This window comes from Pteropus vampyrus, unplaced genomic scaffold (genome assembly GCF_000151845.1).
Source record: "Pteropus vampyrus isolate Shadow unplaced genomic scaffold, Pvam_2.0 Scaffold125, whole genome shotgun sequence".
Classification (NCBI taxonomy): domain Eukaryota; kingdom Metazoa; phylum Chordata; class Mammalia; order Chiroptera; family Pteropodidae; genus Pteropus; species Pteropus vampyrus.
Genome location: NW_011888906.1, coordinates 1999213 through 2024157, shown reverse-complemented (window position 1 = coordinate 2024157; position 24945 = coordinate 1999213). Strand labels below are relative to the sequence as shown.

The 24945-nt window shown below is 34.9% G+C and overlaps 1 protein-coding gene across 1 annotated transcript in view; it reads right to left on the bottom strand.

Annotated features, from left to right (window-relative positions):
- The window catches only part of RALGAPB (Ral GTPase activating protein non-catalytic beta subunit), a 76711-nt gene that overhangs the window by 33164 nt on the left and 18602 nt on the right, over positions 1–24945 (bottom strand). The window contains exons 5-18 of the mRNA XM_011366631.2: positions 24232–24418; positions 22406–22537; positions 17359–17537; positions 16147–16295; positions 15809–16025; positions 12142–12343; positions 9178–9345; positions 8527–8641; positions 7993–8140; positions 6135–6199; positions 4885–5014; positions 3023–3156; positions 1794–1976; positions 631–782 (exon numbers count right to left, since the gene is read on the bottom strand). Coding sequence (XP_011364933.1) covers positions 631–782; positions 1794–1976; positions 3023–3156; positions 4885–5014; positions 6135–6199; positions 7993–8140; positions 8527–8641; positions 9178–9345; positions 12142–12343; positions 15809–16025; positions 16147–16295; positions 17359–17537; positions 22406–22537; positions 24232–24418 — 2161 coding nt within the window. The remainder of the gene's footprint in view (positions 1–630; positions 783–1793; positions 1977–3022; positions 3157–4884; positions 5015–6134; positions 6200–7992; positions 8141–8526; positions 8642–9177; positions 9346–12141; positions 12344–15808; positions 16026–16146; positions 16296–17358; positions 17538–22405; positions 22538–24231; positions 24419–24945) is intronic.

Here is a 24945-nt window from a genome sequence, read left to right as displayed (position 1 = left end):
CCCTTTAACTGGAAGTATTAATTTCTGCCTTCCAACTGCCCAGCATTTTATTTGTACCTCTTTCTCTTGCAGCATTTATTTTCTATCTAGTATTACAGCTACTTATGCTCATATCTTATCTTCCTTAGTGGATAAGAAGCTCTTTAAGGGTAGTGACTGAATTTGATTTATCTTTGTGATCCTATTATTAGTTCATAAGGAGTTCATAAATCTTGGCTGAATGAATCTATAATGTATAATATAAATGATGAAGCAGAGAATACAGATCACTGAGCTAGAAGGCAAGAGACCTGATAACGTGATCACAGACAGATTCTATCTCTGGACTCTGCCATCAAGTCAGGGGGTAGAATAAGGCTGTGAAAGATCCTTTTCTAGTTCTAACAAGATATGACTTGAATGAACATCAATTAGCACAGAAAAATCAGGAGCCAAACTCTCGGCCCCAAATTTCTGGTTTCTTTTGGCCCCCAAAATAAGATATTTTCTTTTCCATTTTATTTCTGAAGGAAAAGTATCTTAAAGGGGTTGTGTCACTTAATGCTGAAAAACTGGGGAGGAAATTAACCAAGAATCACAGCTAACCCCATCTAATGTCCAGGTAGAATCCCTGTGCAGTCACTTTCATACCATGTCAGGGTGGCTTCAGCAGCATCCTTTACCCTCATAGATGCGGGGTTTGGCTCCTTATCTCCTTTGTACTTGACCTCTTGCTCACTGCTCTTGGATTTACTTCCTGAAATACCCAGTTCCACAATCTCCAGTACTTCCTTAAGACAGTCCTAGAAACAGGAAAGGCAAATCAGTTTTTATAATACACCTGTCTTAAAAGAAGACAAGGAAACATCAAATGTTAATCATGGTTGTGTTTTGGTGGTGGGGTTCTAGTTTCTTTCTCATTTTCTTCATAGGTATAAATTATAATAATATAATAATACAATAAACTCCCCCTCCCCCAATTTCTCCTTAAAGAAATAAATTTGAGTGTTCCAAGTTAGATAATAAGTAACGATAAATTAAATTTTATTAGTCATAGTTTTTATAAAATTACCATGGACTAAAAATCATGAAATCCCAAAGTATAACAATAATCCATTAAACCTGGAAGGTTTAAAACATGTTACATTATCCAAAGAGAAGCTCAATTATTGACATTTTTAAGCAATTTCTGATATAACTTTAGAAGTTATAATGAAAATGACTAAGATTTAATCAACAGAATTATTTTTAAAACTATATAAAGTTCTCAACAAATATTCAATAAGCCTGGTATCTCTAAGTTACACTGTGAGTTCATTATAACCGCCTGCCTAGCCATAAAAAAAGAATTACATAGAACAATGGCAGGGAAAGTAACCTAGATACCTGTGCCTCCATGAAAGCAGATAAACATGCAAAAAATGAAATTTTTAGATACAAGCAACCTTTATGGATACGCTGTGCTCTACGTTTGTAGTCTAGCTATCAAGTACCCTTCTTGGTTATTGAAGTGCCTACTGGCTATCTCAAAGCTACCATCCTTTCAAGAAAGAACATTCTTGATAGTTCAGAGAAATCAGTCAAGGCTCCATCTTTCAAAAGAACTTCTCTATGGGTTAATTTGCAACCAAATATAAGCATGATGATAGCTTCTGAGTTGTGCTCAAAAGGACAAGTGTTCTACTGAAATACAACAAATATAATCAGTTTAAAGTATGCAACATTGTACTTAAATTTAGATATTCTCTTTTAAAAGATATTTTCCCAACCTACATTTTGTTTCTATTTGCTGTTTTAAGATCTAGTAAACTAACCTTTTCATCCAGCATATCCGGATGCTCTGTCAGCCAGACACAGAGACACTGAAAAGCTGCTACTATCATGGAGTGCAGATCCCGCGAGTGAAGAGGAGCTGGCCGACTACACTGGTACACAATGTAGCTACACACAGAACTGATGGCTCGCTTCCGGTCTCCTGAATCAACCATCACCTTCACCTGAGCATATTCGTATGGGAACATAGTTAGCCAGGAAGCATCATGCCAATTTCAAAGCATCTGCACTGAGGCCTGGCCTTTCCGAGAATGTGACAGGAAGCCTTACTTTTTAAAATATTATTTATATAGAAAACAGAGTATTTCAGAATATATAAAGATAGAGGGCATTTTTCAAGCCCTAAAACAGTATTTCATTTTAGCATACTTTTTCATGCCCTAAAACCTAAACGCCTGGTGTACACCTACTCATCATTGCCAGAGATCAAAAAAATAGCTGGCAATGAAACATGTGCACATTTCAAGCCCCCTAAACCAATCCCATGGTGATGCTCCATAGACTACAAAGTTCTGTTCAGCTGCAAACTGCTTTTCTGCAGTGACAAAATCACTTTATGTTCCCACCAGTGATGTATGGGGGTTCAAGTTTCTCCACATCCTCACTAACATCAAAGTGTTTTCTTATATGTAAAACAGGCAGGATTATCTTGTGTGTAACATCTGGTATTATGAAGATCAAATGAAATGAAATATGTATAATTTTATGTTATGTGAATTTCACCTCAATAAAAATAAAAAATACTTAGAGAAATGGAAATGACCACCCAGCTCCAAGGTGCCACAAAACTGAATAAGAGCTGTGAAAAAAATGTGAAAGTACACCCAATTTTCACCTATCTCTGATAATGGAAGATGGAAGAGTCACAGATAGTCCCAAATAGCATATTTTAGGATAATCACTTTTTATAAAAAGAGCCCCTTTTCTTCCTTTACCAAATCTGTATTTGTTAAAATGAGATGATCCTATAATGGCACAAAATGTCATGCTGAAAACTTAAGATTATTATAAGCAAATACAAAATCAAAAAAAGTGAAGTTAATTTTGTAAAAATCTCGCTTGGAGGCTCTCTTTTGCACACTATGACTATAAACTATGTTTGAGTATAAGCAATACTGCAATACCCAAACCAAGAGGTTGTAGGGAGACACAAAAAAAAGAGCCATGGTTCAAGCCTACTAGGCTAAAATTAAAGGACTGTCCTTCTCACCTTTGCCAGGCCAGACAGAAGCTCTAGAGCTGCCAGTGATATGCTCATGTCTTGCCGCCACTGGGAGTTGAGTCTTTGGGTGACGAGATGAATGCTGCGAATCAGGAGCCCAGCAGCCGAATCTGTATTAAGAGCTAGGATATAACCCCAATGCCACATCCCGCAGGGAGGGAAAACAACTAAGCGTTAGTAACGAGAAGCACAGCATTCCACCAGGCACAGACCACAGCAGCCACAGTGAGCACGACGGGCACCCACACAGTGCTATGCTCCCCGCCCCACCGGCTTGAGTGTCAAACCTGACTGAACCACAGGGCACAGGGCATACACACTGGACCAGAGCAGCTTCTAGTTCCCAGCTCAGGTACCTTTATATAGATATCCACCGAGATTTGGCAATTTCACTACATTTCTCATAAGAATGTAAATTGCCAAAAAAAAAAAAAAAGGCTATCAATTATTTCCTTGGAATTTTATGTGGAGAAAAAAATTCAAATCTTAGAATCTCCTCAGATGCTGAGAATTATCCTAAAGCATTTGTTGGAACTATCTTCAGGGTTTAAACCATCAAAAGTCACATGCATTGCTTTTTTAAACACATTTTAACATTTAACTCTCCAAGACTACTTTAATTATTTCTAAAAAAAATTAAATAATCAAGTCATTGTGTTTTTATTTGGCCTCCAAATCTACATTTGAAAGTAATAACTGCTTAGCTAATAATAAATTAGGACAAATTAAATTCATAAAGGAAGCTTTAGGGACATTATACCTGTCGATCCTATCAGAAAGAGGGCAGTGACAACAGAAAAAGGAATGATCATTAAAGAGAGACATTCATGCAACACTAACACAAATCTGGATTTCTTAGTAAAAATTATTTTATGACATTACAAGCAGAACTAACACCAGTTCAGAATGCTGAAACAAACAATAATCACTTCAAACACTTATATTAGAACACATACAATAATGCAAAAATTTCTTTGGTTTCATGCTTTAGAAAGCATGAAAAATAAACTTCCACCTACAGTATACTTAAATCCATGCATAATGAGTAAGATAACAATTTAAATAACTTCTTTATAAATGCGCTGAATATCCGCATATGACCTTGTATATCTTACATGCTCAAGGATACTTTAAAGCAAACTTAAAACTCCTAGGCTCAGGAATTCCCCAGATGATTAAAAAATCAAACTTACATCTAAGGATCTAGACTTCATTCCAATATAGTTGGATTAACACTCACAGATTTAATACATTATTAGTACTTGTGTACAAAAACATAAAGGTGCCCACAATCTGACAGAACCCATAAAGTAATTGCTTAGGGTAAAGGACATTATTGAATAGGGTATTCTACTGACAAATATTTCCTTACTCTTACTTAAAATTTGTGAATAAAAAATTTAACCAGATATAGTATGGTAAACAGGTTTTAAACACAGAGAGTCCCTTCTGGGTTCCTATCTCATGCATATCCTATCATCCATCTTTACCACACTGCAGTAATTGATGTACCGGCTGACTCTGCCATTAGATTCTGAGGCAGAGCCCACATTCTATTTGAGTCTATGTTACCAGCATCTGGCACAGAATCCAGAAATGTTTCCTGACCACTCATTTTAATCATTATAAAATCTAAAACTACCCAGAACCTATACTAAAAAGTTGTAGAGCTAAATTCACAAGATTTGTTTTCTTTATCTTTTAGACTAATAGCCTATTATACTTAAACACATTAAAAAATCATGAATATTAAAATTGTGTTAACAACATTTTGCTTGTTTGTTTTATATCTCTGGGCATTAAAAGTTCTTCTATAAATTTTGGATTTCAAAAAAGCAAGTATGGCTTACCATAATCTCTTAGGAGAGCTTGAGCAGGTCTTTCACTATCGGGAGTTGTGGGCTCTGTGCTTCCACCACTTGCTGAACTAATACCACTGTTAGTGCGACTATGACTCTTCAGGTTATTTTCTCCACCACCCTAGTCAAATAAAAATGAATCAAATGTTTGAGGACTACAGCCATAGTTTACAAGTATAGCTAGAGGTCAACCATTAAAAGCCATATTGATAAAACAGAATGTGCCAACTAAACAGCACTATCTGGTACACAGATAAAAACTGAAGGGTCTGATGATTACAAGTGCCCATTCTGGGATCTTCTTTGCTGCTGCTTATTAAAGACCAGCCCCAGATGGTTTTCCATTTTCACTAGACTTCACTAGCTAATGACTCTGAGTCCTTAAAGTAATACTCTAATGCGTCCTAAGCAAAACTTCAGAACAGGAATAAAAAAAGCTTAAAAAAATCAAACACAAGTAAACAGTAACTCTCAAATGTAGTTATATTATAAAACACAAGCAATACAATACTATGGTTAGTATAAATATTCACTCCTATATGTATAAGAGCTAAAAAAGGTTAATTGTTAAAGATTTCCCTCGTTTCCACCTCCCCGCCCATAAATACGCAATTCATTATATCCAGATAACTGCAGTTAATTATTATTAGCCACCTACTGGGACATGAATATAATTTCCTTTATAATATTTGATCCACTCAACTCACTCCAGTATACTCCAATAACTTCCCCACTTCCCAGCCTCTACTCCAAGGATCACATATCTTGAAGACAGAAGCGGGGGCACTGGGAGTCTCGGGGAAGCTTTTTTCGTTTAGAATCACTGGTGCTTTGGGGCCCTTCAAAGTTTGGTCTAAAGGGCCTAGAACGAGCTGATGAGATGGAAAAGAGCAAACTAGATCTTTGCTAACAGCCAGCACAAGATCTACTAGAGATGGAAGAAATTACGGAGTAGAAGGCTTTTCCTACATTATTCAAGCCAGTTGTCCAGGAATAAAGACTGTGTTTAGCTGGAATTTCTCTCAAGCAGAATCTCTCACAGACCTGATGTATAGCTGATGAGGCACTGAAAGGTAAGAAGCCTCAAAATATATATTTTAAAATAGGATCCTTTTGAATCAATTAGCTGAATTTACAAACGAATGCCTTTAAAAACCATAAGGACAGACACTTTGGAATACAATTTACATAAAATCAGAAGTCGATATTCTCTGACAGATTACATGTGGTATGCTTCTTACCATCTCCATTTGGCAACCAATGGCTTCTAAAAGTGCTGAATCTTGAACAATATTTAACATTGCCCCTATAGCAGAAAAAAATATATTTTATTTAAATATATGACAAGAATACTAAAATGGCTAAAATAATAATTAACAAAGATAATAATATGATTTTAGCTGAGAATTCCTAAAATTTTCATATAATTACTTATAACTCTATTGACTGGTCAGAAAAGATATCCTTTAGAAATTCCCCTAATTCTAATCTGCCCCCAAAGTTTTAAAACCGCATTTTTCTACATAAATTTGAAGGTCAAACTTTTCTTTATATAAAACATTAGCATTATCAGGTATTTTTAAATTGGTGTGAAAGATCGATAACATCTCAATTTTAAGGGTAATACAAACTAAGAAAAATATCACAGAATACTTTAAAAACCAAATACTGTTTTTAAAAATAACAAAATAAAAATCACAACTATCTTTCTGACCAACTGCTTTTTAAAATGATTAAAGCCACGTGGCTCAGGGCTTGTCCATGGCTGCATTTTCTGAAGGCAAGTTGCCTGTATTTATTGTCAAGGAACTAACAGCCTTAGAAAGGCTAGTACAGAAACAAGATGGTGAACCTAGCACATTGCTTCTCATCCCAGTGGGGGTGTACTGTTGTCGATAGTGGATAAAGACAGGACAGACACAGCTTTACCAATCCATGGCAAGAATAACAATAGACTCTTCCTTGAAATGTACAAGGGGGCTCTTCAGAACAAGGGTAAAGCAAAATTAAATTATCAACTGTAGAAATTACCTGATTTCAAATGATGTTACTTGAATAACTTAAAACATTACAACTTAGAGATGCTCTCGTATTGAGAATTAATCTGTTCAACTCTTTTCCATAATGAAAGGATTTACTTTACTCTTCTCTATCTATTCCACCTTCTCACTGCGTAACATACTATACTTTCTGAGCACCCATTCCAACTACTACTGTCATCACCAATTCTTTAACTGTCATTTCCTTCCTGGAATGAAATCCTAACTTCATTTTTGCCTATTTAAATTCTGCACTATAAGATCCGATTTAATTTCCACTTCTCCCTATGAGGTTTTCCTTGCTCTTTCTCAACACGCAACACGACATGCAATCAGCATTGCCTTCTGCTATTATCTGACTACTTTGTGAGGATAATCCAATCTATGCAATGAGACTTGCTCAAGGATAAAAGCCATGCCATTCACTTCTTTAGTATATCCCCCCGAGCACCTATACATTGGACCATGCCCTTGGCTTTGATGAAAGGCCAGAAAGTACAGTAAGAAACAGCTGCAGTAATCAAGTTGAGAAGTAATGAAGGCTTAAAATATGGCAGTGGCTATAATGATGAAGTGTCATTTAAGAGAGATAATCAGTACGATTAGGAAGCTAGTAGGAAACAATAAGGAAAAGGGATGAAGCACAGCAACAGCTACCCCTCACTTTCCTCTTGGCAGGGTTCTGACATAGCTTCCAGAATTATACCCACATCAATATATTTCCACATATACATAATGGGCAGGAGGAACAGAAAGAGGAAGAAGGAAGGAAGGAGAAAAGAGAAAGGGGAGGGGTAAAAGGAAGAGAGAGGAAAGAGAAAGGGGAAGAGGAGGAGAGAGGACAGGCAAAAGCAAAAGAAGAAAACAAAGAATACAAATAAAACTAAGCAAAAATGACCTAAATTTTTTCACATATAAAAGCAAATAAATTCTGCCTCTGAATCAGAATAAGCAGAGTTTTATTAGGCTTAGGTTCCCATCATTGACCCCTGTCTCCTTAGCATGCCTGGGGTCAACAGAATCTGGGTTTTCACTTACAAAAAAATATATGAATACAAACCTAATATCATCTGAGTGTTGTTAGGGTCCGTTTCCGTTTGCAAGGCACCTATAAGTATATTCACAAGTCTGAGCTTCAGGGACAAAAAAGTTATTGGTTTATCATAAGAAGAGCTGTCATCATTACTAAACTTTCCTTCCAGGACCACCTATGGAAAAAAGAAATAATACTTCACATTGACTGTTGTGGTTACACTATGCCCATGTGGAAACTGCTACAGTGGACAAAGAGAAGATCAGTCTAACAAGCAAGGCTTTCAGTCTGACTATTATTAGCCACTCTGCTATGTCTCTCACTAACACGCACACCATATGTTATCAGATGTCATGAGTCTATCACTACTTGAAATGGTAGGCCAAGGAATGCTGGCTGACTGATAGAAGGAATAATATCACAACAAATCAACTCTGTTGAGTCACTTATAAGAATCTGAAAAATGTTTTTAAAAACTCCTGTTCCATTTTCAAAATATAATTTGACTTGAATTAGCACACAAAACAGAACATAGAATATAAAAAACTTTTTTAACATTACCTCAGATTTGACTGTTCCAAAGTGATGAGGGAGAGGCAACAAAGAAAGCAGGATATTAATGGAAGATCTTCTCAGTTCTGTTGGATTTACATAGGTTTTAAATTTGGAGAGTTCTCTGCCAAAAGAAGAAAAAATAGCTGTTGGTATTTCTGAACTAAAGTACGTTTTTAGCTATTGCCAAATATACATTATGCCAATTTTTCATAATACAAGCACTGGGTTTGGTTTCATAAAGAATGCAATACCTACTTTCCACTGAGTTTATACTCTGCAATTTGTGTGCTTGCATGCGTGTGAATCTCTATGTTAAACTATTATAAAATTAAATTAGCATCTGATTGACTGACTAATGTACTGACTGACTGGTTGATTTTAAATGTAAGGCCTCTTCAAAAGTAGGACCTCTGGGCTGGGGTTGCTCTTACTCATCTAGACAAGGCCAAAAAAGGAATCAATGTGCCCATGGACAAAGCAGAACTGAAGATCGCAGATGAGGTGAGTCTGGATATTCTACACTCACTGAATGTGGGCTGAGTTCCCCTGATCTATGAAGACAACTGGACAGGATAAATTAGGAAACTGGGGAGGAAGCACCAAAAAAGACCAGGTCAAACCCAACAACAGATATACTAGTGCAGAATGACAGCTTACCTGTCAGGCAAAATGGTTTCAAGAGCTGAAATAAAGTAAGGAACCACAACATCAATCCCTTTCAAGTCACAGCAGAACAAAGGAGGGGAGTTTAGAATAACGCTGGCCAAGACAGGATGGCACACATAATCATTTATCTGCAAACCTTGAATTAAAAGCATGTAAAATCTAGGAAAGCAAGAAAAAAATTTTAAACAAACTGATGAATTGTTTTCATAATTATTAATATTTTCTACAGTCATTTGAAAGTCTATTTCCACGCTTCACTACTTCTTTAAAATGTATTACTGGCGTTAGAACAATTCAGACTCTAATACACTAAAAACCAAATTATCTTTACCAATGAAAAGAAAAAAAAAAGATTCAAGTCTATTATACCTTTTTGAAGTTTTTAGCCAAATTTATAGGTGCCTGCAAATGAAGCAATCAAAACAAAACAAATGGCTGCAGTAATCATCAATAAACTGGAAGAATTACTGAATTTAATTCCATGTCAGTAAAACTTTGTGGCATTTCACAATTCCTGAAAAAAAGTATGTTGTGTCTTTTTCTCCCTGACTCATTAGTTTTGGGGGGACAACGAAAGAAACTTCATTCAACCCTGCATTTATCATGATATGAAGGTCACTCTGCATAAGACTCTCTTTAGGAATATACCTAAAGTATACTTACATTGAGTATACCTTACTTTAACCTGCTTCTCTAAACCCAATCAACTAAGCATTCAGTCTTCCATCATTCAAGAGCAACTACACTGGTATGCTCTTCCACTACCGTAAGGCACTTTTTTCTTCTCTGCAAAACTCTTGTGAAACAACTTCCTCATCTCCTAGTCATTGCTCAACCCATTTCAATCCATCTTTTCTCCCTAGAACTAAACAAAAACCATGTTAGCAAATAGCCAAAAGCCTCTTGATTGCTAAATCCAGAAGACATGTCTAAGTCTTAACTTACTCTGCCTTTTTAAAGCATTCAAACCTCTGATAGAGCATTCAAACCTCTCCTTATTCTTCTCTGGTCTCTATGATTATTTCCTTTAACAGATCCTTACTCCACCTGCCTCCTAATATTGATGTTCCTCAGGCTGCTACCCTTAGTTCTCTAAGCTGTATCTCCACTAGCCTGGTTTTAAATACTACTTGAGCCACAGAATATAATCAAATCAGCCTCTAGCCCATACCTGAGCTCCAGATCTATTATATTAGCCAAACGCATCTTGGCTACCTGAGAGCAAGACATATCTATTGATGTACTCCAGTACTCCCTGTGCACAGTGTCTGGCATAAATATTTGTTGATAAATATCCCATGGGCACCTCAAATTCAATAGGTTCAAAACTAAGCTCATCATTGGCCCCCTCACAAATCTGCTTTTCAGTTGGTCATACCACCAACCATCTAGTCTTAGGGACCAGACAGAAAGCTCATGGTCACAGCCTTCTTCCTTACTACTATTGATACCATTTGGGATATCTCCCCAACCAGTACTCTCCCTCCTGAGAACTGTATCCAACCACACGCAAGTATGCCAGCATTCCATGTGACCCACCTTCACAGCCATAGCTGACTAGACCAGAGGTAGACACTTGATTAATCAGATTCCCTTTCCTAGGAATCTGCAATTAGGATGAAGAGATGCTAATTGGCCCTCTGATCACTTAGACCAAGGCCAAGAAAACTGGACACTTAGAAACATACTGCAATATAAGAAAATGATCAGCAGAGAAGAATGAAGTAGTTCTGAAAGACCATGAAGACAGAGAAACACGAAGAAGAAAATTATTTTGGTCCTTAAACACTTTCTAGACCTTGAGCGCTGCCCTTCATGAGGCCTTGCTGCACGTCCTGACCTTAGAATGTACTAAATAGCACTAGGTTCTCATCACTCATTTCCCTTTTGCTTAAGTCACATTGAGATGGTTTTTTGTTACTTAAAGCCAAGAGCCTATTAAGATACCCTTGATTAGTTCCCTGCATATACCATTCTGTTTCACATCTACATGCTTCTGTACTTTGTTCCCTCTGATAATTAGCTTAATCCTCTCTCCTAAGAACTTAGCAGGTACACAGACACCTGAATGCTCTTGTTGATATTAACATGAGTTCAGCAGCTATGTGAATGATCAGCTGAGGAGGGCAAAACAAAGTTAACAAAAATATGAGGCCATTACAAGGTAATTTCAGAAAAAAGTGAAAGGCCTAAAATGTCATTGTGGGGACAAAGTAGAGATATTAGAAATAAAGTTAAGTAGAAGAAACAGAGGAGTTAGTTGAGCAACTAAAGATACAGAGGGAGAGAAACAGAGTCTAAAATGACTCCTAGTTTCTGGCCTGAGCAACTGAATAGACGGCAGAGCCATTCATAAAGATTGTTTGAAGTCATAAGATTTCAATAAGATGACCCTACCCAACTTGCTAATATAGTGTAAATACTACCCATCCTTTATAAGTCCAGCACAATCCTCCACTCCTCTGTAACTCTTTCCTGAAGCCCCGAGGTAAGTGTATGCTGCTTCTTTCCCTGAATGCCCACAGGACATTCTCTGTGCCAAGTCCTGTAACTATTGGATCATTGCTACATGTGTGCATGGCTTTGCTCACTCAAGAAAATAAGCTCCTTTGAGGCAGGATTTCAGCTAACATTTCTAGATCATCCACAGTATCTAATACTGTGCTAAATGTTTATTTAAAAATTAGTATGGTCCTTCTATATCTCTCCATAGTTAATAAAAGTCAAATAGAATAAATAATACTTCTAAAATAAAAAGGGTTTTAGGGATCTTTACCAAATCTAATAAAGGTGGGTAAAATAGAAGAATTCAAGCAAGAATTTCAATTACTTGCAGACATTTGCAGGTATTTCAAACCAACATTTACTTATTAATTTAGCCTACCAAGCCATGCTATAGTAGTTTCACTACCCCAACTATATAAATAGAAAAATAAACAAAAAAAATTCTAAGACCTGGATAAATAAGCTGGCAGAATCTCTTCTCCCGTCTTCTTGCTACAAAAAATCCTACACAGTGTCCCACAAGCCTCAGCTCTTCCTGCTTCATAGTTATCAGGAAATTCACTTGCATCAAACATAGGATTGGAAACCATGGTGTCTGTGGACATTTGTGACCCTTTCCGTCGAAACTCCATGCTAGCTTGTGTTGTAATGGCTGGGGAGAGAAAAGGAGGGTTTTATTATATTTGTCAATATGCAAATAGGCTCATGGGACCCTGGACACAAAGATCAAATGTTGGTGTCATTAAATAGCTATGTGAATAGAATCCAATAATGCTTTTGTTTAGCAACTATGTCTTAATTTTTTTTTTTAAAAAAGGGCTCTCTGAAATCTTCTTTGGGTAACAATTTACAGTGGTATTATCAGTTTAACAAATTCTACAAGTATTTTCCAACTAAATTTTTGATCAGCAGAGTACACTGGTATATATCTGTATATGTACAGATATATAACACATAATTTGGCTTTTCTATTATTTATTCCGTTTTTAATTTCCCCTACAGAATGATGCTTAAACATTAAGAAAAATAGCTACTGCAATTTACACACTACCCTAGACGGCCATCATAACTGAATGGGCAATCCCATGCCAGTTTGTATACTTTAGGGAGGGCAAGCTAAGGATGACAAAATGAGTAGGAAGAGAGAGCATTCCCACCACCCACCCAACTTCAAAACACACACCAAAGAATCGCCCAACCAAGCAAAATGAGAATGAATTTTAACAACCACAGACAGCAGCTAACTTGAGGTTGATAAATCAGAAAATTGGATTGGTAAGAAAGATTATCATGGTCATTCGCTGTCACTGAAACAAAAGCCCTTCGAAAGTTGCTTTTATTTTTAACAAAAGATTTCACAGTGTATTGAAAGTCACTCTGAAATCTTTTATCACTCTACATGAAATGTTTAAATTATTTTGTAATACTAGATTTAATAGAATGCAGAGTCAAGCATAAATCTTTATGCAACTTCCCATGAGCCATTTTTAGTCCTGAATAAGCTATCCAGCAATAATACATTTGAAAAACACTACATGCAGAATGCATACAAATCAAACACTAAATCTGTATAAAAATAAGCTTAAAGCTTAAAAAAAAAAAAAAGCCAAAACACAGTTAGTGCAAAATCCTGGAATTCATGACATGACCAGACTAGTGTACAGAAATAATGGGACTGATTCAGGCAGATTAATTTGCTTTGCCAACAATCTTCCCCATTCAAAACACAGAAAAGTATTTTTCTTCCCAAGTGCAAAAACTACAAGAGACAATGACAATCAAATTTTTTAATGGAATTATGAAAAAAATAAAAACATGACTGCAATTAAGGAGAAGCTTCTGGTTCCTACTTACAAGATTTATAAGAAAGAAGAATTTGGATAAAAGATGCTGCAAGATAATAGAAATAAATGGAAACAAATCAAAGGACAGCAGTAATTATAAAATACTTTAAAGATGGTGAAATTTTACAATAGATTAAGAAGCCTTTTAGCTTTTTAAAAGTTAGATTAAAAGCTTTATGATACCACAAGCTAGTTCAAAAACATAGGAAATTGTGCATTCAGATCCAAAATTGTAATTTTTGTATCATGCAAAAACAATGAACAAAGAAAATTACACAACTACAAAAGAATTGAAGTTTTCAACTGCCCGTTACGTGCATTAAAATTTTTAGTTCATTAACCCTTCCCAGCTCAATGTTACTTTCACGAAGCACAGTGTACTATCAAGTAAATCTAAAGCTAACCAGTTCGGAGAAGCAAACATTTTAAGTTAGAGGTGAACTACGTGGCAGAATTCCTTGATGACAGCCAGTACTTAGAAAACAGACTAACAGTGCTAGTATTCCCAAATCTCCCATCATCCCCAAGACCTCAAGAAGGGGTACCCAATAGTGCTCTAACCCATTCAATTATCTGGACACCTCCTATCTCCTGGGTAATGTAACAGCCTTTCTCATCTCAGAACACAAAGTGGGGAAAGAGAGGCTCCTATCCTTTCCCCACCAAGGAAAATGGCAAGAGTGAAACATAGAGAATTTGCTGCCCATGCATAATTTGAATTCTGGCATCTATCATTTGGCACAAGAGGGTGAGCAAAACTGTTACAAACCCCCTAGAGAGTGGGAAGATCTGTAAGTTCCTTTAAGCAAGCCCACCAAGGAGGCGGCAGGTTGAGCCATTCTGAATTCAGAGGTTTTAGTGTGAACAGCTTGATACCCAAAAATTACATGGTAAGCACTGCATCTTAATAAAAATAAAAACATGACCGACTCATTTTAGAAAATACAGTACAAATTAATATAAACATGGTTCATAAAACTCAAAATATAAAGCACATGAACATAAAATATAAGCCAAAAATGGTTTTTAAAAGTTTTCATTAAGTCATAAGTACATTTACTTATCTATAAGTAAGCACTACTTTCAAACTTGTAAATAAAAGATAATATGGAAATGATAGAATACAGTGTCTGAATCTGAACAAAATAAATAAATCCCTAAACTCAACCATACAATCTCAAATTGTATTCCTGAAAATGTCTTTATATTCACAATTTTTAAAAATTTTAAAGATTTGTAAGAACACACAACATAATTATATCTGTATAATGCTAACAGACATAGACCTTAGTTCTGAGATGATACATAATAGATAAGAATGTATTTCTGAAAAAAGAGAGACCCTTATGGTTATTAGTTCTATCCTTGAAATTAACATTCTCCATAGGGATACATAAACTAATGCAATTAGGCATCCTTTTCCCTCAAGCTATTTCCAAGCCCAGTGGAAAAGTGCTTTCTTACCAAACAACCAATACACTCATTAATGCATAGAGCACAGTGCCTGGCACAGAGTAATTCAGGTAAATAAATATCAACCATTATTATTATTCAGCTCTATAAGGCATGTCATAAATATTCAGTACATTCTGTACTACCCCACCCTCACATCCTGTACCCCACCCTATGCCACTACTTTCAAGTATAATGGTAAGTTGACAGAAATACATTAGATTTTATTCAGGTGGTGTTTCATTTCTCTAATAAAATCTAAATAAAGATATCAGGGTTGAGTTATTAATTCTCTACCAGTTACTTAGTTTCAGAACAAATGATATTTTTGAAAGTATACTCTTGAAATAAAGTTTTCTAGACTAAAACCTGAGAGGTTAGAGTCTTTTGTGAAGCAAAAATCTTCTGATATTTATATGCACTAATAAGTGAATGGCTGTCAAAATCTAAGAAAACATTTCTTGTGAATAAATTTCTGGTCAAAAATCTTAAATTCTTTATATTAATATTATCCTGGCTGACATGAAGGGAACTTCCAGGTCACCTACTGAAAGGAATTTGATTCAACAAAAAAATGGCTAACTTGAAGTGTGTCTAATAAAACCAGACAAAAGCCAAACATCATAGAACAAACATAAAAAGGACAGGTAGGAAAACTTCCAAAATTCTGTTAATCAGCTGGAAGGGGTTAAGCACAAGACACCAGTTGGTCAGAGACAGAGAGCTTCTTAAGATACATATTAATCTTGCAGGTAGGAAAGATTAAAAAAAAAAGAAAAGAAAAGAAAAAAATGGTAACATATTTCTTGAGCAATATTTACCAGTCATGCTGCTGTCTCTGTTTATTCCATTATGAAGTTTACAGTGAACAAATGCTGCATCAAATAACCATGATCCAAAGAGATTCAAGATGCTGTTAACCTTTGGTCTCTGAGGGGCAGGCAGTGGCCGGGGTTCTGAACTAGTCTGATTTGGACTCGACAGAGGAGAAGAGGAAGATGTCTGGTGCTGAACTTTCGAGGCATGACCAGTACTAACCTATTAGGAGAAAACGAGAATAGACCCCCACTCATGAAAAGTTTGAGAAAACAGCAGGACTTTTTAAAAAGGATGGTAAGTCAACTTTATACAGCATAGTAATAGTGATTAAAACTCTTACTGTGCTTGTCTTCATGGTGGCCTTATTCACAGTAACAGCCCGGTGCCTCCGGTTATGTGGTGGGGTGGTATTGACAGCAGTGCTTTGAGGCATACTTAATCTATTCACGGGTGTTGGAGGAGCACTGTCTGATCGGGGTCTAGAAATGCCTTTAAAAAAAGACAAATGGAGTTATTCTTCATAGTTCGAAATATATGGTCATAGAAAATCTTCCTCAAGCAACACCAGTGAAGGCTTGGGACAGACGATAGCAGAGACTGCTAGTGGCCTTCCATTATCCATTTGCCCTTTCTTCCTGAGTTATAGAACACAAATTTTAGCTAGACATGGCTACCCAGAATAAACAACTACATTTTCAAGCCTCTCTTACAACTAAATGTAGCCATGTTCTGACCGTAGAGAAGTAGGTGATTGGTAGGTAGGTCTTCCAAGAAATCTCTTTAAAAGGACCAATCAAGTATAGACTCTTTCCTTCTGAATTCCTGAACAGGATAGCTGGAACTCATTCAACCACCATGGCCCATGAGAATGTGAACAAAAGGAGCCACAAGATGGAAGGGCCTTGGGTCTCTGACAATATTGAAACTGCTATAGCAACCTTGTACTGCCCAACCCTGGCTTAACACATGCGAAAATAAACTATCTTGTTTAAACCACTGATATTTTTGGTCATTATGTGGCAGTCAAACTTGATTTGAACTAATACATTTCCTATGTAATAAAGTAATAAGTACACATAATAAATGTTGTAGAAAGTGATATATAGTAAATATCATTGCCTTTCAATGGGTAAAAAAATCTGACTTTTCATATCCCTAAAATGTAAAAGTTTAAAAGAGTGGTCCACAAAAGGTATAATTGCCTTCTAATGACACACATAAGAATGATACTTAATGCATTTTAATTTATATTTTCTTGTATTACTAATGAAAATGAACACTTTTCTTTTTTGCAAATCTTTAATTCATATCCTTTGTCCATTCATCTACTACTTATTCTTTTTCTTAGCACAGTTTGATCTATTTATATAAAGACAACAAAAACCCTCTAGCTATTTATTACATTTGTTGCAAATAATTTTTTCTCGTTTGTTATTTATAATCAAATTCATTCATCTTTTTCTCTGGGCTTTCCATAACAGTTTCTAAAACTAGATTCTAGAGTTATTTACATTTAGTTCTCCAAACATCTAACAACATACACAAAATTCACCTAAGAATGCATCCACCAGACAGCTGATTCCACGCATGGCACGAAAAAATATTTGAGGCAGATGTTTAAGGCAGGGATACTGATTCAATTCTTGTGGCATTCCGCTCACATTCAAGAACTGTTCCTGAAATTTGGGAGTAGAGCTTATAATGGCTGGGTTACTCAAATCCACAGGGTTACTATCAAAAGAGAGAGAAGAAGTAATTATACATTTAGAAGTTTCTTTAACAATAAACTGCATGAAATCTAATTTAAAGGCTGTTTGTGCCTATTTCTTTAATTCAGAGAGAAGACTAATCTGTATTTAACAGGCAAGGGACTCAAATGTCAACACTTCTTTACAGAAGATCTGCAGTGTGTTTCCATAAACTTCTAAATGAAAGGTAATAAGGAAATGGAAGACTATTACTCTGCCTATTCTGAGAATGATAATCAAAATAAGACTAGAAATTTTTAATTTTTAAATGTATATGTGGGTATTTTCTAATATGTTTAGAATTAAGCAATGAAATAAAAAGTGTAATTAAATCAAAAAGAACTCTAAGGAGAAAATTTTACTTTCGTATTAACATACCCAATTTTAAAAAAAGGATTTGAAATTGAAATTAGTATTTGTGTTTGTGTGTATGTATGAAGGCCATATATTTCAAAGTAATATATCTGAACAGTTATATTTTATGCATAAATAATTTTAAGTATTTCCATTTAAAATAGATTAGATTTCCACTGGAAATGGTCTGCCTGGCTGTCCATTATGGCCTCTTCAACTCAAAGCAATATTGTTAATCGACCTACATCCAGTACCTGGAAAGAGTTTCCACTAGCTACGAGGCCAAAAGAATAAAACCGAGAAATACAAATAGTTTATAGATGCTGTGCCTTTTGAAACCTCTTTTTCCATCCACTTAGACTCTTAATTGCAAGTGGGAACACGGAGCATATATACATGGATGGAAAATGGGCTTCCAGTGTTAGCCCATTGCAACCATAGAACTGTAGTTCATCATGTGTGGTAGAGGAGATAAAAAGTCTAATAGCAGTGCCAAAAGCTTATACCAGCTTCTCCAGATGTAAACCTGAAATGATTTTATTGGCATGCAAATATTCAGAGAACAGATTCAAAAAAATAAATTTTTAAATAAGAATAGGTAACAAAGGATACAGGTCAGATCATGGAAACTGCATTCATGCAGCTCCCAATGCCCTGTATATCTGACACATGTGGAGAGCCTGTTAAAAATCCAGACTCGACCAAGATTTACTGAAACAGACCCTCCGGGTGGGGCCTAAAGGGCAGGTAACCATGCACAAACAAGTCCAAGGACAAGCATTTGAGAAGAGCAGTATTCTAATCAAGGGAAACATTTTTTTTTTTCCTGGAAAAAGATAAAGCATTACCATACTAGACAAAATTTGGGTGCATATCTCCCTATTATATTCAGCCCTCTTCCCAGAAAATTTGCCAATGACCATGGTAGCCTTTTCTGAATAACCTTCATGGACCTGCCTCACTCAGCTACAGCTTATTAAACCAACAGGATAAAACTGTCCAAAAGGTGTCTATCCAGACGTCTGCTAGAGACCTAACACTGATGTAGCTTAATTAACAAAAATAATTTAATCCAATGTATCCCTTTTGAGAATCTGAGCAAAGGAAAAACCCCAGTGAACTGAAATGGCTGAAGATGGTAAGTCACATAGCTGTTTATACCACTGGGTAGTTATCATGGGCTGCATGTACCCCAAATGGAGGAAAAAAGAGAAACTCAGGGGAAGCCTGCCATAGAAAGAGAAGAGAGCAAGCAAAAAAGCCAAGAGAGACAGATGACAAAATACTTTGTCCCAAGGCTGCCTTGATCCCTCCCCATTTTGAGTACTGGATGTTCAATGCTTCTTAGAGCCCAAATGAAACCTTTCTATCATCAGACAATAACCCCTCTTTTTCACCTGCATTTGCTTAAGTAGGTTCCTATTCTTTAGATCTAAAAGAATCCTAACATAATAAAATCTTTCGGCAAAAAAGAAAGAAGCCCAAAAGATCAATTAATAGTAAAGATATGGAAAAAGATTATCTAAAAATTACTTCTGAAAAAGATTCCAGGACTAGAGTTTTATTGGTGATTTATTTCAAATTCGTAAGTAACATATAACTTTCACACAAAAAAAGCACAGAAAAAAATAGGAAGTTTCTCACTCTTTTTTTTTGTTGTTGTTACCAAAACATAAATTAGTTACAAAATAGAACTAGAGACAATTTGGGAAAAAAATATTAAAAGACTAGCATAACTTTTCATTGAGGAATTTAGGATAATTCAATATTGAAATGAATATATCACATCAATAGTATGATGAAAAAGGAAAAAACATTAATTGCTTAGATTCCCAAAATATGATTTAAATAAAATTCAGTACTATCCCTGATTTATATTTTTAAAAAAGTTTTAGTTGCTTAGGAAACCAGGAACATAAAAAATAATAATATCAACAACCAACATCTCACTCAAAATTTCATGTAATAGAGGTATTCCAATGAAAATAAAAGGATATCAAAACAATATCATTTTAATTAAACAGTTTTAGAAGTGCTGACTAATGCAGTAAAATAATACACAAAAATAACGATAATAATGACAACTTTTCAAACACCCACCATACACTAAACATTGTATTGTTTTACATGTTTTTTCTTCTTCAATTCTTATAACAAGATGGATACTGTTATAGTTGACTCTTGAGCAACACAGGGGTTAGGAGTACCGACCCCTGTGCAGTCAAAAATCCACATATAACTTTTGACTCCCCAAAAACCTAACTATTAATATAGCCTACTGTTGACCGGAAGCTCTACTGATAACATAAACAGTTGAGTGACACATATTTTGCATGTTATACATATTATATACTGTATTTTTAAATAAAGAAAATGTTATTAAGAAATTAATAAAGAGAAAATATATTTACAGTATTTTAAAAATCCACCTATAAGTGGACCTGTACAGTTCAAACCTGTGTTATTCAAAGGTCAACTGTATTATCCCCGTTTTATACATTAAAAAGAGACTGGGACTCAGAGACACTATTTGCTTGCTCAAGTTTATACATACACACAAAACAATAGAACTTGAACTCATGTACAGGTCTTACTGCAACCAAAGCACTTTTTAATTAATAATCACAGACTCAGGCATGAATCACTAGAAAGGAGACATTTCCTGCTTGCAGATAAATGTCCATGACGTCTAGAAATCTCAAAAGAATCAGTAAAACACTCAGAGCTCTTTTAAATGCCCAAATATAATATACAAAAATAAACATTTTTATACTATAAAGAAACATTTTCTTTATAGCAGCAATAGCCACTTGTAAGTTAATTTAATAGCAAAAAGAAAGCCCTTTTCAACAGCAGCAATGCATAACTAGGAACAATGATAAAAAATATGCAGATCTCTGTGAAAAAAACTACAAAACACTTCTATAAGATATTTAAAATTCTAAAAAAGAAAAACACCTTTTAGAAAGGTAGACTCAATATATTAAAATATCAGCTTAATACAATTTTCATCTTTAGCTGTCTGGCTAGCTGTTCACTAGTGTTTCTTTTCTTCCTATTTCTCTTGTAATTAAGTGTACCATGAGTACAAGTTCTGGCCAATGGAATATGAGTAGCAGTGATTCACATCACTTCAAGGCCTGGTCCATAAAAACTTCCCACATAATTTTCCTTGTTCTCTTTCCCGTCTGCCCGTCACATACAGAGGCTCCTGCTTACAAAGCTGAAGCCCTAATATAGTCACATGTTGGAGACGGCAGAGTGTATGTCAGCCTGGGTCCCTGAACGACTCTGTAAGCAGAGCCAACCTCTACCCAAGACCATACAAAACTTATAATATACTAAGCCACTAAGATTTTTCTGGTTCATCTGCTAATGCAGGACATGTTCCTAACCCTAATTAATATACAATCCAAACCCCAAAAGGTTTTGTGGGGTTTTTCTATTTACTTGTGTTTTATACCTTGTCAAATGGATTCCAAAATTTATCTGGAATGTTAAACAAGCGGAGATAAAAAATATTCTAAGAAATGGAAAAATGGAAAAGACATCAGGCCTACAAAATATAAATAACTATTATAACAATAAAATAATAAAAGTGTGAACCGTGTATAAAAATGAAGTGATTAATGGAATATGTGACCCAAAGACAAAACTTGGTATATAAAAAGAAATTTAATGTCACAAAGGAAACAAAGTCAGAAGGAATCATAGGTGAATATCAATCTGATCAGAAAACAGAGAAAGACTTTCTAATCTTAAAAGAAACGGAAAATGACGACTGAAAAATAGATTTGAGAAGTAAACTGAAATTGCTGAAAGATAAAAAACACAAACTACAAACTGAAAAAGAATGACAGAAAATGGTTAACATCTGTAATTTATAAAAAGGCCATACAGAGTAATTTAGAATCTCTAGTACAAAATAGAAAAACAAAGCTAGTCAAACCAGAAAGAGAAGATATGCAAGGAAAACGTTTAATAATCAAGACAGTACACAACAGTACAAAAGTTCCGGAGCATAAGGATGGGGCTAGTACAGAGAACTGTAAGAAGCAATAAAACGATTAAAGAGAATTACTATAAAGAAAGAAATAGCAGGAAGTAGCAATATATCCCCCTGTGAAATTTGTAAACAAGACTACTAGAGGAGAGGCCCTGAGAGCCAAACTAACTATTCAGTAACAGTCACAGAGAGGAACAAAGTAATTTCCAGTCCTGGGAGAGATATCATCATCCAGGCTGCAGCAATAAGCAAGAGAACAAATGGTGCATCTAACCCAGGGAATAAGCTCCTAGAGTTTACAGACCAAGAGCAGCAGAGAACATCCTGACCCTACTGGGATAGGGAGAGTAGGAGACACATGATGTGTAGATGTATGCGCTGTCCAATGTGGCTCCTTCTCATACTCCGAAATCCAACAAGAGTGTTACAGCTTGGTTCCTGCCCTAAGACATTACTCGGTAAAGAGCACATAAAAACTAAAATAGCAGTACCTTAACATATGTAAAAAGCGAAACCATGTCTGTGCAACGCACTCATTATCCATTTCAGGAGGGATGAGACTGGCATCTTCATCGGGAACTTTAAATGGAGGAAATGAAGGACCATATGTAAAGCGCAGCAATCTAAAAAATAAGAAAATGCACACCATTAAGTTCATTTCTTAATAATGAAAGACACATTCAAGCATTAAAATACGATAAGAAAAACATAAGAGAAAATAGATGAGATATGTATTATATCTCGCTGAAGTAAATAAATGAAAATTCTTGTTTATAAAATAAACAAACTGGAAGGAAATCTCCAATTTTATAAAATATTTTTAAAGTTATTTAAAACATTTACTTATTTTAATAATTGTTTATAAGTTATTATTTTATTTTTACTTTATTAATTTATATTAGAAATTTATATATATTAAATTTATAGCATAAGTAATATAAATATTTCACATTACAAATTTTATATTTTATTATACAAATATAATAGGTTTATATTATAACACTTATAATTATATAATTTTATAAATTACAAATTACATATTACTAATTTATAAAATTATGTTTTTAAATTTTTACCTATAATTGTAATGACATAAACAAATTGTATAATCATATAATATGCAACTATATTTATATAATTACCTAGTCATCTAATATAATAATTTATTTTTTAAAGACTCATCCCACTGCAAACTTCTGCAACACAACTAGCCATAATTGATTCATAATAATAACTGCAATAAAACTTTACATAAAGTTTAGAATTTATGGTGTACCTTAAAAGTAATTCAACAATTCAATTACTTAATAGTGATATTTCAAATGGAATAAAGCTGTTCAAAGACTTTACTCAATTATTCTACATCTAGAGATTAGATCTTAATAAAATAATCAGAATATACACAAAGACTATGTATAAAGTATTCATACAAACAACATTTTTAAAGTAAGCACTGAGAACAAGATAAATATCAAAACAACAGGGAACCAATTAAATGAATTATAATTCCATTTATATAATGAGAAAGTATAAAGCCATTAAAAATATGCTCTTGAGATCTATTTAAGAAGCAATAAGGCATATGTTAATTAATGTGACAAGAACGATACAGAATATCTCAAATTCATTTTTTTAAAAAGAGACATTCAGGAACATTTGAACACTGAATGGCTGATCGATATTAAAGAATTGTTAACATCTTTTAGGTGTGATATGGTATGGTAAAGATGTTTAAAAAAGAACCCTCATCTTTTATATATTATAACATGTAGGGTTGAAATGAAAAAGCAAGTCTGAAAAAAATAAAGCCTACCACTTTACTCATAGAATAATAATGGTATTATATATAAGTGGTAAAAAAAGTAAAACTATTATTAAAAACTGCCTACTTTTGTTACAAAGTAGCACATTGCTGTATGATCCCATTTCTGTAAAATTATGTATGAATATATATAATAGTATTTCTGGTGAACTTAACTTTTTTCTGTTATACATTTCTATAGTTTCTTTTTTAAAAATAATGATCATGAATATTTTAAGGATAGGTTTTTTTGGGAGGGAGGGGGAGGTAGGGTACAGAATTTATCTGCTTCTCCAAGATACCTGCTCAGTCTGAAAGGTTTCAGATTAGACAGACACTAGCCAAACTATTATATCTATTTTTAAAAAGTGGTTCCATTCTATATCTAAAGTACTGTAATAACAGATACAGGATACAGGCTTTTCACAATGCATTCCATGAATCCCAGAAAGACACAGAACTAGGGGAACGCTGCCTAAGGCCAGATGGATGAAGGAAGGCAAGTCAATTACGTACCTTGAAGTGAGCGCACAGATGACCTTGCTCCACTGCTCCACCACTGCTGGGTGGTGCCTCCAGTTAGCCACCATCTCCCTGGCTGTTTTCCAGTAAGGAGGTGTTGGGAAGCACCGAGTACAAGCTAGTAACCAAACCTCAAAGAGAACACCAATCAACTTCTCTGCTAGATTCTCAGCAATACCACCTTACCAACAAAAAGAAAACATATCTTTGGTATACTTATTTTTAAAGCAGAATCTTTAATTCGCTAATTTAAAAAAACTGGCCAAAAAATTAAAATAATTGCAATGTTAAGTTTTGACTCTTAAATAACCACTTTATAGTGAGGGGAAAAAAAACTATTCTTAAGAGCTCCTATGAGGGAAATCGTAGATACATCAACCAATTATCATTTTGAAAATCTTCAAGTCACCCCTGCTGAGTTCTTACTGAAGAACTTAACCTTCCAGCAAGTGGGACAGGAGCATAGAATGGAGAAGGGAAAGGATGAGCGCCTATAACGAGTGACTACTAGGAGTCAGTTTCCTTGTCAAGTAGTTGATATACATGACTGCCCATAATCCTCACATTAATTCTACAGGAGAGGTATTTACACTATCTATTACCAATTATTAACCTGTTTTGAAGGTGAGAAAACAGGTTCAGGAAATTTAAGTAACTTGCCCAAATCACACAACCAAATGAGTCAAAGAATCAGAACAAATACCGAGA